Here is a 16,948-nt window from a genome sequence, read left to right as displayed (position 1 = left end):
ATATAATGCAGTCACACTCGTAAGATCGAGTGTTGGAGTTCACTCTTGTCGAGATGTCTTTGGCAAGCAACTGGTTCCTAGAAGGACCTAAATGCAGACGCTTGTCATTTGGATCGAAGTCGGGGGTCTTGATGTAGGTGTGACATCATTTATTTGTTTGTTCTTCATGTTCAGCTTAGCTACTATTTTTTTCTCCATGCACTTGAACTCACAAAGGGCAGCAATTATTAACCATCATGGAGCCCAAAACATAACTTTCCTCACCTTAAGTCCAAAAATGTACACTCCCTAAAAACTGCAATTTTTAGGGAGTGCATTTATTCTCAGAATTCTGAGATTCTGACTTGGGGAAGGGAATAAAAGTCCAAAAGTGTTTTTTCTCTCCAAATTTCTTGGTTTTAAAACAAAAATATTCTCATGTGGTCCACATTAGTCTGTAATCTGGACACTGAAGTGCATGAGAGTGTGTGTCCGTTGGTGTATGACTTCCAAAGCCAAAGTCATCACATCGCAGGGTCATCAAGTCAACCAGCTTCAGGTGTTTGAGCTCATCACAGCTGAATCATGTGTTTGATTAAACCTCATGAGCAGGAAGTGACTCCTCTAGTATCTGATGTGTGTGATGTTGTGAGGCTGTAGAAGCATCAGAAATCAAAGCTGAGTTCTCTCCAGAGCTCCAGCAGCAAATATGTTTGCTTGAGTTTGTCTCTGTTAGTTTTATCCTTGGACTTTTGCTCTTCTTGAACAAGTAGGATCACCCTACGCGTGTTTTATTGTCTGACGAGGGTTTTTTTTTTTTCTTTTTTTTTTAACAGTGCCAGATCCTTGAGTCTGGTTGGGTTTGTCAAATTTAGCACTTTAGAGTTTTTGTTTTCGTGTGTGGCCATGAAGGAAGAAATCGCCGCCGCCGTGTTCTTCGTTGCTCGGCTGGTGAAGAGATATGGTTGTCTGGACAATGACGGCAGGGAGCGATTTGCTGCCGCCCTCACGTCTGTTCTTTTTGAGAACTACAAGAACCACTGGCACCCGGGTGCACCCACCAAAGGACAGGCCTACAGGTCAGTAAACACAAGATCTTTGTCCCTGTTTGTCCTTGACCGATGCTGCACATGGAAATGCCACAAATGAACATAACATACAACAGATACTAGTTAAGAGTTTCTATATTCAAAATACATAAAAAAAAACTGTTATTCTTGGTAGTTTCTCATTCAGTAGTAAACTCATTTAAAGCCCTGATGGCCAAACTTCATTCCAGCATCATCATCATTCCAAGATGGCTGCTCTGAATTCTGGGCACTTTTGTCTTAGTTGAAGAGGTGGAAAAAATGACTGTCTTTGTCTGTGGACATGTTGCTTTTGTATTTTATCCACTATATAATGTTTTACCAAATGAACTCTGACTCCATGTTCCGATGGATGTCAAAATGAACTAAAATCTTATAATTCTGACTTTCTTGAGATTAAGTTCCTATATGTTGCATGTTCCTATAGTTTTTTTTATAAATATCTGTTGGACTTAATTGAATTTTAAGACCGCACATGTAATGTACGAACAAAGTACTTGTTTCAGAGTTTGATAGTTGACACCAGGTGCTTTTTAAGCACATGATGGTTTTCTTCAACATGATGCACTTTAGGTACTGGTGTAGTGTACTTTAAGTGTGACTCTGCGCACTCAAAACAATGTCCAATAGCATTGTTTTAAGTCATCTGTACGCTCGACGAGGTCAGTGCATTTTGTGCAATGTCCTTAAAACAAATAAATATAATAAACTATAGTGGAGTAGTGACTGGCACTGTTGCCTTACAGCAAAAACACACGGGTTTGGGCCTGGTATGACTGAGGGTCTTTCTGGATGGTTTGCATATTCTGGTTTCCTTCCAAAACCCTGAACTTTCACTTTAAGATAAAAGAAGCATATACTGTTTCCAAGGGAACAAAATATAGTGCACACCACCGAACAAGTGTTGTGGTTTTTTTTTTTTTAGGTGCCTGCGTATGAACCGTGTGCAGGTGAAGGACCCGGTGCTGCAGCAGGCCTGCGAGCGCGGCGCAGTGCGGTACGCGGATCTGGGCCTTCCTCATGAGGTGACGGTGTGGGTTGACCCTGGAGAGGTGTCCTGCAGGTGAGACCTTCATATAATACAAGCTCACAAGTCGGGAGCCCAGAGAGTGGTGAATCTGAACGCTGTGGCTCTTCACTGGTCCTGTAGACCTTTTGACTTCTGGTATTTGTTTCCTTCATGCGTCTGTGTCCGTTCCACGTCCATATATAATAATAATAATAATAATAATAATAATAATAATAATAATAATAATAATAATAATAATAACATGATGGGAAGACAACATGAAAATGTGGTTGTTTGTGCATTTATTAAGTACATATTAATTTTGACGCGGTTTCCTAGTAAAATTTAAGGATTAATAAAAAAAACCATTCCTCTTGTTGATTGTGCATGAGTCTTAGGCCTTATCCACATGGAACTTTCCTTATGCGTTCTTTTTCGTTCTTGAAGCGTTTCCGTAAACATGGCATTGTGAAATAAATGCCTGTAAGTGGCACTATAATGCTGCCACAGAAATGCACCCAAAACGACATGGAGCATGTGCATCGAGCCTTTGCATACAGAACTCTCTAAATTCAATTTTCCAGAGATGTAAATTGGTTGTATACTAAATTTTGCGGATTCTCCTAAACTCGTTCTCTTGTGTAAAAGTGTAGTCATGAGCTGCATAAATCCACAGACCTGATTTATTTATTCCCCCCCCCCACAGGTACGGCGAACGCAGCACTCCATTCTGCATCTCTGTGGTGGACGGTTGCCGACGAGACGGGGAGTTTTCCCGCCGCGTACATGACGCAGTGGAGCGGGCGAGCCTCGACGTCCTCTCTGGAAGTTCCTCAGATGAGGAGGGAGGTGGAGACAACAGCATGAGCAGCAGCAGCAGCAGCAGCAGCAGCAGCAGTAGCAGCAGCTGCAGCGGAAGTAGCAGTTTGTCAGCTCCAGTCGCAACCACCAACCCTGAACCCAAGACCATCCCAACTGTCAGCAACCCCAACAGCGTCTACAGGGTAGGTCCGAAGTTCTGTCACGTTGGTAGAGAGAAGTAACCACATGTGACGAGTCGGGGTGAACCCGACAGGTGTTGAAAGCGCAAGCTACAGATTTTGTCGTGACCTCTTGGTAAATCTAGTCAGATTCCCTGATTTACCAAGAGTTAGTCTGCACAGCAACGTTATCACTGCCCGGTTACTTCTTCAGTAGTTACCTGTGGGCGACTGGACTTTGCTTGAGTTGGGTTGTAGATGTTTAGCCTCATCCAAGAGGCGTTTACACTACGTTACGCTAACATGACACTTGCCCTTCCAGTGACAAAAACTCTACCTTTAGCTGGTTTAGACTCCAGAGCTGAATGTTTGTCACAAAGCCAGATTGCATCTATTTGTTTCCCTCCAGACTCTTGATTCTCTGGAGTAAATATGAAGGTTAAGGTTGACAGTTATTGAAGATGTGAGGATAATGCAGCTCTGGAATAATGTTAACAAACTTGTAAAAAGCACGCCGGGGTTCAGGTTTATTGAGTCTGTCAGGTTTGGATATAAGCCAGCACGACTATTTACACTAAGCTGTCAGTCAGCAATGCAGAGTTTTGTGGGTTTGTTTGATTTGATGTTTGCAGAGTATTTAGTGACCCATTATAGAAATTAGTGGAGGCTGCGCACAGGGATTTTCATTTTATGCCATACTGCATCCCTCAGGGCTAAGTACGAAACTACTAAAAGACAATTTAAACATTTTCAACCTTTTTTTTTGCGGCATGTTTTAAATGCTAACTTTACCTTTTTAAAGTCCAATTTTCCCCCTAACGACAACTGACGGAAAGTCAAGGAGCTGGCTTATTTAATATTTATATTTTATTTTAATAGAAGTAGCCGAGTATTAACGCTTGGTGTGTTGTAGCAATTGTCCACATACACCTGCACCATAGCCACTCCCTAAAACCTCCCAATCTTGATGGTCTATTTTACTTTTTCTTTTTTTTTTTTTTTTTTTTTTTACATGAAGGCACACAGGGGTTGTTTATCCACTGCTGCCTCCATCATCAGTAAGGTCAAATGTGTTGTTCCTTATTTGAGGACAAGTCTCTGGCTTTTTTTCCCACCACTAATTTTACCCTCTCCTCGTCTCCTCCTCCTCCTCAGTTCAGCGAGTTTTCTCCTGGTGCCCCTCAGACCTGGCACAGGGAGAAGCGGAATGCCTATGCTGGGGATGCGTTCGCTCCTCACCCTCCTCACGCTCCTCACCCTCCTCGCGCTCCTCACCCTCCTCACCCTCCTCCAGCTGCAGGTCTGACGTTCTCCACCCAGAAAGGCTTCAAGTCGTACAGGGCCACGTTCACCTTTGCCGGGCCACGCGTCGACAAGTACCACTGGGTCAGCAAATCCAGATCCTAGGGCCGTGCAGCACAGAACCAGGACTGGGTTGCTGCTGCTCAGGATCGACTCGAAGCGGCATGTTCAGGGAGAAAAAAAAAAGATGTGAGGACAGTTTAAGTGGTAATTATTCATACATGGTTTAAAATAATAATGGTTTAAAGTAATGCTGTTTGAGCAGGTTTTTAAATGTTGACATGTCTGTGTGTTTTAACCAACCCCCCCCCCCCCCCTCCCAAATGTGTTTTTAAAATTAAAGTAAGTGTGAATAAAGTAACATTGAACTGTCATTGAAAAGAAATAAAAGTGTCTGTCAGCTCTGCTGGTTAAGTGTCTTTTCCCCAAAGGCACAACAAATCTTGAATCTTTAACTGATTTTTTTTTTTTTTTTTTAAATTCACTTATTAATTGTATTATGTATTAAAATGAATATTAGCGCTATAACTATCTCTAGCTTTTCTGAATTTTTCATTTGAATTAATAACTTTCTCTTGACGTGCAAATCAAAGGTATAAAACGTTTACAAAAGATAGATTTAAAAAAAAAAAAAAAAAAAAAAAGGAACTTGGACCACAAAAACACAAGCTTCATCGCTCAATTTTTTTATTGTTTTATTCCTGAGAAAGACGAGAGGATGCGGTCAAGACGCAGGACCACACACTTTTCATCAAACGATGTCAGGGAGGAGATTCATGGGGGATTAGGGCTCTAACGGAAACTTTGCATGACCTCATGTGACTTCAGAATGTAACAGACATGGAGGCGGACAGTTCGTTCCCATGAATCCACAAGTTTGTCCTCTTTCTCTACTGTCCACCAGGATCGGGAGACGGCCTTCACATTCACAGCCTCAAATTGGAAGGCCTCCACGATTGTCAGAAGGTTCAGATTGGGACTGAAATGCAGCCAATTACCACACAAGTGTGGGGCGGGCTTTACCCAACACTGAAGGTCACCATAGTCACATGCTGTAGTTGCAATTTGCAATCTTACACACTGGTTCTTTAAATCCTCCCAGACAAGAAAACATGAGATTGTTAGATTCTGCTCCCTGAGCAGCTCTGGTGTGGTGGTGGTGGTGGTTGTACTGGTAGTGTCGACAGTGATTGTGTTGTACAAGATCAATCACATAACAACACTGCCTGCACAGCAACCCCGATCGCTGTCACCGCCAGGAATCTCCGGAACCACAGTAGATGTCACGCTACGCATCTTGCTGACGTGGCCACACTGCGCCTAACAAATAAAAGTTACTGTTCTCAGTCAAACTGCACGCCTGACTTTACCATTCCAAACCGTTACCCACATTTCAAAAGTTCCCAGTTCAAACTCCAATGTGCACACACATCACAGGCCAATGATGGGACTCATTGCCTTTGATCCGTGTGCTGGCGACATCTGTATTGTGCGATTTTTATCTGAACCCACTTTTTTCAATTGTTGCAGCTGCAAGATCCCGATTCCTCTGGCACGCTGCCTTTTTTTATATTATTATTCAAACAGCCGAGTTCAGGAGTTGTGATGGTTTCTTCTCATGCTCTCAAAGCAGTGGAGGCGTTAGAACTTTGGTTGTCAGTGAATGGTAAGTCAATATGTATTATATGTTCTATTTTGTGTCAGGAAAAGTTTTCCTCTGTCCATATTGCTTACATGACGTTGATTGTACCTGTCTGTGGGCAGGTGCTGTTGTGCTCAAAACTTACCAATTCCTTACACAACTTTACGGGTCCCATTTTATGGCACCATTTGTGGAGCTTTATCGCGTTGGGAGGCACTTATGGAGCTGGAATCTGACTGGTTGTTAAGAAATGATAAAATGTCCTAAAGCCTTAAAATAATAATCCAATATTGTGTAAATTGTGTATATGATGGATAAAAGTTGTACATAAATGTTCTTACCAGCAGTTCTCTCTGCTCTGTTCACAAGTGACCGCTGACGGCGAAACACAACCGTTTCCACAGCTACACTTTCCTCAGTGTGTGTGTGTGCGACTTGCCCCTGACGGGCAGGTATAGTTAATGTTGCCGGGGTGAAGCAGCACAACAATGAATCCCAGGATTTGCCACTTTTCTTACATTTCAGAACACCACACACGCCCCTAGGTTTTATTTATATTTCTTTCTTGCTCCACAATATTTGGTTTTATATAAAATGAACATTAAATAATGAAGCATCATGGGCTTTTTGCAGCAGCGAGCAGCCTGGGGAGCAATGGGGGTTGGGTACCTTGCTCAGGGGTACCCCAGCCCTTTTTTGACTCGGAACTCGGAACAGGCAACCCTCCAGTTACAAGCCAGGTTTCCTTTCCACTTGGCTGGCCATGGGCTGCCATAACATGGGATACATGTAATAGGCTAATTTTAAGGCAAGGAAAAGCAAGCAACATTTGTTTTAAAGTGATTAAACTCCCATACAAACATACTTACATACATACATACGACCTGTGCCTTTCGCCCCTTTGCTGGCTGTGATTGGCTCCAGCCCCCTCCCATACCATGAACCTCGTGCGGAGGATAAAGGGGTAGAAACTGGATAGACGAATGGATGGACAAACTTTGTTTCACTACTTTTCTTTGTCTAAAGTCATCAAAGGACTCTTGCCTTTGATAGGCAGGAGTTTGATGGCGGAGCCTTGTGCGAGAGATGGGGCAGATTTGTCGCAAGATGTTGCATTTCCGCCGATCCATCCTCTCTTGCATCTTTAGTCCAAACAGTTCAGGTTCCTTCACTGTGTGAGGCACTGACGCCCCGTCAGCACACTTTGCAGTGTCCGTGACGTGGGTGTTTGACCCCACTGAAAACATGGCTGAAAAACAGATCTTGGCCACTTTACAGACAGTAGTCTATGATATCGTAAAGATATGTTCACTGGTTTATCTTGCCATTAGGAAGTCTTTTATAACTCAAACATTGACAAGTTTTTGTCAATTTGTAAATCGCTCTGTTTACCATTTGAAATCTTTCTCTTGGTTATGCCTAAAGCCGTGTTTACACCAAGTGGAACAGTTTGGTTTGGTACGTTATGGTACGTATTGTTTGTGTTTTCATTAGGAATAGCACCAGCCTCTTAGGGGAGGAAAAATGGGGGACAGAGGAGAGGAAGGGGAAAGAAAGGACAAGGAGGTGAGGTAGAGAGAGAAGAGAGAGAGACATATTACAGTTCTGTCAAGTTATACATTTATTCAAGACAGTTCCAGGCTTCAAACTGGAATAGGTTGTCCAATGGTGACATAAAGCAGTAAGCATATGCCTAAGATGCTGCAGACTTAAACTAAGGCACTGTTTTATCAGGGCAAAAACTAAAAAAACAACTCCTGAACCATCCCTTTAACTTGGCTATGTCCGTGATCAGATCAGCTATGCTTTACACGAATAAATCAATATAAAATGCCATTTTTTTTAAATGTCATATTCCTTGACTTAAAAAAGGCGTGAAAGGACAGATTATTCGACGCCATATAACGTTAAACACACTCCCATTGAGTAGCGGAGAGGGGAGACAGGAAGCAGGAAGGACATATGGATGCTTTGTTTTCGCTCCTCTCCGTCAGCCAATGACACGGCGCCGTCATTCGACAAACTGGCCCTCGCGTCCAATCACAGAGCTCCTTATTGCCGCGGGTCCCGACGCTTGGTCACATCCGGTCGTATATATTCTGCCACGAGTTAGCGGCGAATTCGGAGAGTGTCAATTTCGAACAGTGAGAGTCGGCGTCTCTGGTGTTTTCGTACAAAGTAAGCTTTACGTTTTCTTCTCATTCTTACTTATTTGTGAGATAAAGGAGCAGCGAGGACGCGCGGCACAAAATGGCGGCCCGCCTCTTTTTTTTCCTTCCTCGCAGCGCCTTCTTCCATCCTCGCGCTGTTTTCTCTTGTTAGCACTGGAACTAGCTAGCTGACCCGTAGTCGCAACGGTGCTAATATAGCACAAAAACGCCGTTATTAGGCTGCATTCTAAAGACTCCCCCGGTGAATATAGCACAGTCGAAGCGGTAACTTGTTGTTTACGTGTCAAATTGTGTTTTAATTGACGTTTTAACTGTTGTGTAATTCACGAGTGTTTGTCCAGCGATTAGCCGGGCCTGCACTGCGTCCCGAGCGGTAACGGAGTAAAGCGCGCTCCGCTTGAACGGTTAACGTGATGGAGATTTTGACGCCGCTGCTTATTTTCACCGTTACGGAGCAAAATACACCAACAAAAATCTGAACACTTGTAGTTAATAAACTTAAAATCACGAATATGATTCTTAAAGTCAACCCTAAGTATAAAATGAGTGTGTAATATTAACAATACGGGCACATTGTGCTCCTCTACGTAATGAGGACAATTGTTTGTTTTAATCGACGTTAAATTAATCTTTTTTTGGTGCTAATCAAACTGGGTAACAAGAAAATAAAGACACAACAGATTTAGGCTTGTTTAATTTATTTTTAATGCATATTAGACCTATATATACCGATATTATTCAATATTGCATATTAATTGTGTTGTTTTTGTCTTGCTTGGACCAGTTTTGCTCCTGTAAACGTTGACTGAATGTTGAGCTATACTTTAAGAATCAATACCAACATTTTATCTGCTAACATTTAAGAGATGCACAAATTAAAAGTTGTAAGGCTGCAACCGCATGTTTTCTTAACTGGTTAATTGCGCTATATTTTAGTGATTTAAGTGTTTGCAGGTTATTAAATTAATTGTTTTTTAAATGATCAAACCAACTAAATTATTTATTATAACAAAGTGTATATCTGATCAATCTCAGTTTGTGAACAATACGAAACGTTTGGAAACCTCACTTCCAGGTTTGGGAAACGTGGTCAACATTTTATGGACCAAACAACTAATTCGAAATAATGGGTCATGAAAATAATCGTTAGTCGTAGTCATTTGGTCTATAAAATGTCATGTTTATTGGTGTTTTCAGTTTTTATGGGTTGTTTATTTGGAGCAAAAAATACAAAAATATTCACATTTTAGCAGCTGAAAACTTGTTTTTATTGTTTACAAGAAGAACACTCACTCCGACTAATCAACAAAGTAGTTTCTGATTGTTTAGTAATTGATAAATAACTGTTTAGTTGTTGTAAACAATAAAATATTTGATTTTTTTTCCAGTCTTAAATTTCGCTTTGTGCTGCTCTGTAATTTGACACTTGCCTTGTCGCTCTCGTTTGTTTATTTGTTCTGTTTTTGACGTTTTCTCTTTTCTGTCAGTTTCTGAATCAACCCACCGTCACAATGTCAGACACTGAGAATCCACTCATGGAGACGTGCGAGCAGAACGGCAACGAGGGAGAAGAGTTCCAGTACTCGACCGAGCAGCAGCTGATGGATGGAGACGAGGGACAGGACAATGGCACCGACGGAGGCAAGATTGATGCCAGCAAAGGAGAGGAGGACGCTGGGTGAGTGGTTGTTACTCTGTTGCACCAAAATCAGCAGGCGAGTTTTCTTATGGTAAGAAAACCCAGTTTAGCTGATGAAAACATGTCTGTTGCAGATCCACGAGTGAACACCAGGAAATCACTTTTGTAGTCGATTTATTTTCTGGACTAATATAATATTAGTTTTGTCCACAAACTGTCAAGAAAATGTTTATCTGCCTTTCCCAAACCTGGGAATGAGGGTCTCAAATTTCTTATTTTGTCCACAATAGTGATGGGACATATTGCATTATTATATTAACACCCATTGAAGGAACCATGTACAACGAGTTAATCGTGGTGAATTTCTGTCGTCACAATTGTCAGGAATGGAGATAAACATCAATAATTGACCTAAGTGACTTGAAAATCCAGTCTGGCTCACATCATAAAATCCTTGTGATTTCTTTTTTTAACCTATAACGTTATACACCTGTTGTACTATTATTGTAACTATACTATTATATAAATGTATGTATCTTGTCTGCAGTATTTCTGATCACTGCAAGTGCAGGCAGAAGGCAATCAAAACATTTTCAGTCGTTGCAATAAAATCGTAATCGCAATTATTTTAATCAGGATAATTTTAAAATCCTAAAAAAAAAATTTAGTTTAATGGTAAACCATTCGAATTAGTGTAAATTCATTTTTTTTTAGAAGAACCACTCAAATTAATTGACAATATTTTAGTAATCGATAATTGTTGCAGGCCTAATATGTTCATACATATGTTTGAAATGTTATTTTTTACAACAAATTTAAAATGCTGCCGTCTCATAAGCACCTACCATATATGTACTCAAGAAAGCAATCGGCAGATTGATTAATTAAAAAAAAAATATCTGTAAATGCATGGGGCTGCGTGTTTGAGACCTCTGCTACAGACCAAAATGTGAGTTTTCATGTCGCCCCCTTTGCTGTTTGCAGTAAAATGTTCGTGGGCGGTCTCAGCTGGGACACGAGTAAAAAGGACCTGAAGGATTACTTCAGTAAGTTTGGCGAGGTGTCGGACTGCACCATCAAGATGGACTCCCAGTCCGGCCGATCACGAGGCTTCGGCTTTGTTCTTTTTAAAGAGTCCTCCAGCGTGGACAAGGTGAGCCGCCTTTGCATCTTCCCTACGGTGACTCTGTGTGTGCGCATGTAAAGCTGTACACAGGTCGTTTCTCTGGACTCGTGTTTGTAATCTGCATCACATGCTTGAAATACAGCTGTTACTTTTTATTTATGTGTGTTAGAAATTGACGAAATTGACTTTAAATATGATCAAATTATAGGTTCCATGTTTTGGCCCCTGGTATTTGTGCTCCGGCCCTAATTTGGCTTGGAATTAAGTGTTTTTGTAATCGATACATATTTAGTGTATTTCACTAATTTATTCAACAAGAGGAGAAAAGGCCTTTTAAAACCTTCTCACAATGTTACGGTATCCAATCTATGTCACAATATAGGTATGATATTGATATATTGCCCGGCCCTAGTTTGTGCTATAATCATAAGGTACAAGGGAAAACGGATGCACGGAAATATTCCGATATTGCGCAAACAAATAAACATTAAACCCTTTGTGCTATAGCTTTGTTTTTTTTTTTTTATCAATTGACGTTGAAGTCCACTAGATGGTGCCAAGTTCTCATTAGAGCTGTTGTGCGGGTATATCGCAATACACAATGTCGTGTTGTGTCTTAAATATCGTGATGTCGTATCATGTTGTGTGCCAGAGAGAACAGAAAGAGGCACGTTTTCCACGTCTCTGCTCCCATCTCTGGTTAAGTGAGTTGTTGTTTGCAGGTGCTGGAGCATGGGGAACACAAACTGGACGGACGCAAGATCGACCCCAAGAGGGCGATGGCGATGAAGAAGGAGCCCGTCAAGATCTTTGTCGGCGGTTTGAACCCAGAGGCAACGGAGGACGCCATCAGGGAATATTTTGGGGCCTTTGGCGAGGTCAGTTTTTAAAGAAATATTGCACCATAACGCTCAAAAACACAACCTTCAGACAGCACTGTATTCTTGGTATGGGTGGCGTTGATGTTTACTAGAGTATCGGTATCTGTTATATCTGTCTCCGATACTTGTCATAAACTCCAGTACCCATGACGATGTCAGTCATGTCTGTGAAAAGTGAAGTGCAGGATTTCTGTTTATTCACAACATGGAGAACAAAGGTCATAAAATCTATGTCTTGAACGTGGATGGACGTAGCTTTCTCCACCATTGTCCCTCTTTAAACTCATGGTTAGAAAAAACATTCTCCTAAAACAAATTCTCACCGCTCAGTGAAATGGACGGTAGAGACGTGCCTCCACTCTGACCAAATGGTAACCGTTTCCTCCAACGTCCTCTCCTCCCCAGATTGAAACCATTGAGCTTCCCGTCGACCCCAAGTTGAAGAAGAGGAGAGGTTTTATCTTCATCACCTTCAAAGAAGAAGGGAGCGTCCGCAAGTGCCTGGAGAAGAAATACCACACCATCCAGGGTGGCAGGGTACGTACATACACACGTGTTTTACCTCGTATGTTCCATCACTTTTTCCTGGAGTATGTTTGGGCTCTCTGAAGTATGAATCCAGGTCAAGGTGTTGAACTTTGCTTGAGGAAGCAGGTGATTCCCGCTCAAACCTCCTCTGAAGAATCTCTGGAGTTCAGTGAGGAACTTGTGTGGTCGTCTGAACTTAAGTCGGCCATAAATGAGCTGACCGGCCTCAGTTTTGGAATCAGTTTCTCTCTGTACTAAGGATTTTGGGTGCTTGGCAGGGAAGTTTAGGATGTGAAGTGACTGTTGGTGTTTCCTCCCCAGTGTGAGCTGAAGATCGCCCAGCCGAAGGAGGTATATCAGCAGCAGCAGTACGGAGGAGGACGCGGAGGTGGTTACGGAGGAGGACGTGGAGGGGGCAGAGGACGTGGAGGTGAGCGTGAAAACACTTATTTTCCTTAAGGTAGCTTAACGTAACTTTATTAATCCGACAAGGGTTAGGTTGACTGTTTTTCACTGGCCAACAAGTGATTCCCTTTATTTGGCCCATGCGTTTAGTTGATTTTCTTTTTTCCTCCATCTTACAAAATAATACCTAGTTAACATTTAACAGCTGAATTTTATATTTCCCAAACCTCAAAATGATGTTCTCACATGTCACAAACTAAAAGTAATACGTTTGAACGATTTCTTTGTTTTATATGGAGCAAATAACCCGGAAATTATTCACCTTTTAGAAGCGGAAAATTAAAGATTCTGTTTTGGTTATCAAAAAAGACTTTTTTTATTATTATTATTCCTCAAACAAGTATTAGACAAGACTGATCTGTCTCTCTTACAATGTATTTTACATTGTCTTTTCAATAAAAAAAAAATGCATAAATAACTATTAAATACCTGAAAGGGTCATCAAACTTGAGGGAATATTAAGATATAAAGATATGATGATTTAATGAACTGGCCAGTTTTGTTTTTATCAAGTTTACACCCTTTTTTATATAATATAAAAAGCTAGATTGAGTTTTTAAATGGTAGTTTAAAAAAAAAATGTGTTACTGTTCTCATGTGTCCCAGGTCCAAACCAGGGCTGGAACCAGAACTGGAACCAGGGCTACGGCGGAAACTACTGGAACCAAGGCTACGGTAACCAAGGCTATGGCTACGGTAGTGGATACGGCAACTACGACTACTCTTCTGGTTACTATGGATACGGTCCTGGATATGATTACAGTAAGCGCAGCCTGACACTTTTCTCCGCCGTTGCCTAATTGTAGTTCACACATGCACACAACGCCTCCATTAATAAAGAGCAAATGCATTGTTTATTAGCTGTATCCATCTAAATGAGCGTGTAGCAAAGCACAGGACAACAACTCCGTTAACACGGACAACTCTTCTGTCATTTGGAGCAAAACTTCCTCAAAATCAAACTCACATTTTACGACAAAGGTGTTTCCTTCCATGTATGATCATGTCATTGGAGGTCAGAGGTCAGATTCAGTGAATGCTGGACCTTCAGTGCAACACAGAGCTACATGACTCTGTGACTTCTCTTCTTTTTACACGTTTATACAAGTACTATGAACTTTTTGTTGTAAACAATATTTCAAAACAAGCCATTTTACTTTTAAATGGTGTGTGGCATTATGATGGATTACCAATAACGATTTCCCATCGTAGAAGTTGTTCAACTACAGTTTAAAGTACTTCTGTCTACATTTTAAAGCTCCTCTTTTTTCCACATTTAGGTGCTACAGACCAGGGCAGTGCCAACTACGGTAAAACCCCCAGGCGGGGGGCTCACCAGCCTGGCTACAAGCCATACTGATGATGACGATGATGATGCTGACAACGACATGGTATTGCAAGGTAGACATGCCGCGGCTATAACTACCGTCCATTCATGTATCATGTACAGAAATCCCGTCTGCACAAAGTCAGAGTTTTTTTAGATTTGGGGCTGACAGAGTTCTTCACCTGAACCTGGAGAGAAAACGCGTTCACACGTCTCATCCTAGTTTATGAGAAACTTGTATTTATTATCCCTCTCTTAAATCAACATTGGGCTGCGGTTAATCGACCGCTAAATTAACCGTCAACTATTTTGATAATCTATGATTCAGTTTGAGTGTTGTTGTTTTTTTTATATATAAATAGAGCAAGCTTTCTGATTTTTCAGCTTCTTAAATGTTAAATTGTTATTTCCAGATTTGGTAAACACCGATCAACGTTTCTCTGGATTAAACAAGTACTGGATGAGTTGCAGCCCTCATCAACTTTCTTTTCCTTGTGTTCCTGAACTGCTCTGCTGTGAGAATATTCAGTTTTGCATTGACGATTCCTCCCCTGGAAAGTTATTGAGCCTTGTGTTAACTTTTGTCACGCTGTCTCCGACTTGAAAAGGTTTCTTGAATGTTATGTTTGTAGTTTTCAGTCCAGCCATGGCTCTCGCTTGTACTCTATTGTAATACACAGCAAACTTTGGAAACATTTTATGTGCTTAAAATTGAAAATAAAGTCATATTGTGTATATTTTTGGGTAGTTTGGAGCCTTCATTGTAGACACAACCTGCAGTGATCCATAACAGTAGGTGCTATGGTTCATATTGATGTCATTGGACAGACTTTTCTAACCGGAAACTCAAATTTGTCAACACTCCGAACACCAAAGTCCATACAGAAATTGCCCTTTTTTTTTAAGCTCACTGAGGAGTTGTTTGTCTCTTTCTGCCTAATTTAGTACATTTGCATTACATGGGTAAGTCGCAACGAAGGATTTCAACCACTGAGGTCACAAAATAAGACATTTTAACTTGGCGTTTTAAGGCAGCGCTGGATCAACAACTGCTTTGTGCCGTGACGTAGAATCGCTGATTTTCTCTATGGAGTTTGGTGCAAAAACGGCACATTTTTGAGTGTTTGAGTCCTTGCTCTGATTAAAGTATCGTCTCTGAAATAAAACAAACGATAAGAATAATGTTTTTATTTCTTGTGTGTGAAGCGTTGATGATGGTAGACCATGTGACCGAGCCTCTGTGTTTCACTTCCCAGGACTTCAACCATCCAGTGAGACCAACTGCTGAACGGACACACTGGGCCTAACTCCGCCTCTTTTATGACAGAAGACCATTTGTACAGAAAACATCTGAAATGTAACTTTTCCATGTTTTTTTTTTTTAATCCTATAATTTTAGGTTTTACTTTTCCCTTTGGTGTTTTTTTTTGTTTTGTTTTTTTTTTCTCCCGTCTTTCCACATTTCCAACCATGGAAGTGTAATTTTTACTGTACTTTTTGGTACCTGTTTTGATTCTAATGTATTGTAAGGGTTGTATTTTACATGTTTGCTGGCTTTACAGGTTGAAATATCATGGCACTGTAAAAGCTTTTTTGACAAAATAAAAGCAGTTTTCAGTATTTTTTTTTTTCTTCCCCCAGTTCTCTTTTTTGTTTTTTTTCCTTTGTCTCCTGATGCGTCCACCTTTTTTGGTGGATAATCAACAGGATGTTGACTAGGTTTAGAATTAAACTAAAATATCTACATACTTTTTGACTTGGATTTTATTTGTTTTGTTTTTTTGTCGTTTTGTGGTAACAGAATCAGTAATACTTTTATGCTCCACATAGATTTTCTTCAAAACCAAGATGCGTCCTCAAGGTGACCTGAGTGGACTTTCTGAGCGTTCTGTTCCTATTTGAAAATAAACGAGCTGTCGGCCACTGATGGCAGAGTCACTACTCAAAGTCACGTAAACATATCTGAACTATGTCACGAGTTTTATTTGCTAATGTTACCATTAAAAGGCTTAAAAGTTTCCCTTTGGCGACAACTGACCTGAAGTAAAGTGCAAACCAGCAGGAGGAGGATTCAGCAGATGGACACAGTCACCACTAGAGGGGGCTCTTTTTCCACACTTCGTGTTTGCAATGTTTTGTTACAGTAATATATAATAATTCAAAACTCTAATCTGAATGGAAGACATTCAATTGTGAAGTACTTTTCTAGTATTACAAGTGTGGAAGTTATAACTTTTTCTTAAGAATTTATAGCAGGGCTTTATGTTCTTTTAAAATGTGCTTCTTTTGCTTTGGGGTGCATTTGGAGGGCTGATATTTTGAGATTTGTAATAATTTGGAGGATTATGAGTGCTTTTCGTTTGACCTGGATATGAAATGTTGATGAAATATTACGTCATGTAATGAATAGTTCTATTACTATCTATCGACTAAAGAAATTGGGGCTCAGAGTGTAATACTCTCTCTGACCACAACACGCTGGAGTGGCGCTGTAACTTTGATCTCTCCCTTCAAATGTCCCCAACAAGCTACGACCCCGGAAGTAAAACGCGTCACCTCCGTTTGATATTTGAAACCGTTCGAAACTGTAAAAAATACAATTTTCTCGCTTTAAAAGTTTTTTTTTAGCGTATCAAGTCTGTATTTTAAAAAAGTAAGTATGACACTACACTACCCACAATCCTGTTGTAATGTTTGTTTTCCCCCCGTCTAATTAGACTCAAATTAAGAATAATCAATAACGTTTTTTCCCTCTCGACCTTTTTATATGTATAAAACTTGACTCTAATTATAGTCCACGTCAAACCACTC

The 16,948-nt window shown here is 40.7% G+C and overlaps 2 protein-coding genes across 3 annotated transcripts; both read left to right on the top strand.

Moving 5' to 3' along the window:
* Nucleotides 1-561: 561 nt before the first annotated feature.
* Nucleotides 562-4,917, top strand: btg4 (B-cell translocation gene 4). Its single transcript, XM_058627337.1, has 4 exons — nt 562-1,058; nt 1,993-2,130; nt 2,783-3,080; nt 4,212-4,917. Exons 1-4 carry the CDS (start codon nt 886-888, stop codon nt 4,461-4,463), a joined length of 861 nt encoding a protein of 286 aa, XP_058483320.1. The 5' UTR covers nt 562-885; the 3' UTR covers nt 4,464-4,917.
* A 3,103-nt stretch (nt 4,918-8,020) lies between these two features.
* On the top strand, nt 8,021-15,757 carry LOC131458134 (heterogeneous nuclear ribonucleoprotein A/B-like). 2 transcript variants are annotated; one of them, XM_058626892.1, is made up of 9 exons: nt 8,021-8,178; nt 9,659-9,849; nt 10,795-10,963; nt 11,659-11,814; nt 12,223-12,354; nt 12,667-12,775; nt 13,417-13,572; nt 14,091-14,211; nt 15,394-15,757. In XM_058626892.1, the coding sequence occupies exons 2-8, from the start codon at nt 9,683-9,685 to the stop codon at nt 14,168-14,170; spliced, it is 969 nt and encodes a 322-aa protein (XP_058482875.1). In that variant the 5' UTR covers nt 8,021-8,178; nt 9,659-9,682; the 3' UTR covers nt 14,171-14,211; nt 15,394-15,757. The 2 variants fall into 2 exon arrangements, with proteins under 2 accessions (XP_058482875.1, XP_058482876.1); XM_058626893.1 differs by lacking the exon at nt 15,394-15,757 and adding an exon at nt 14,551-14,874.
* Nucleotides 15,758-16,948: the final 1,191 nt, after the last annotated feature.

The sequence above is a fragment of the Solea solea genome, chromosome 4 (genome assembly GCF_958295425.1).
Source record: "Solea solea chromosome 4, fSolSol10.1, whole genome shotgun sequence".
Lineage (NCBI taxonomy): Eukaryota > Metazoa > Chordata > Actinopteri > Pleuronectiformes > Soleidae > Solea > Solea solea.
The sequence above is the reverse complement of the archived record's forward strand: the minus strand, read 5'-3'. Positions and strand labels throughout refer to the sequence as shown.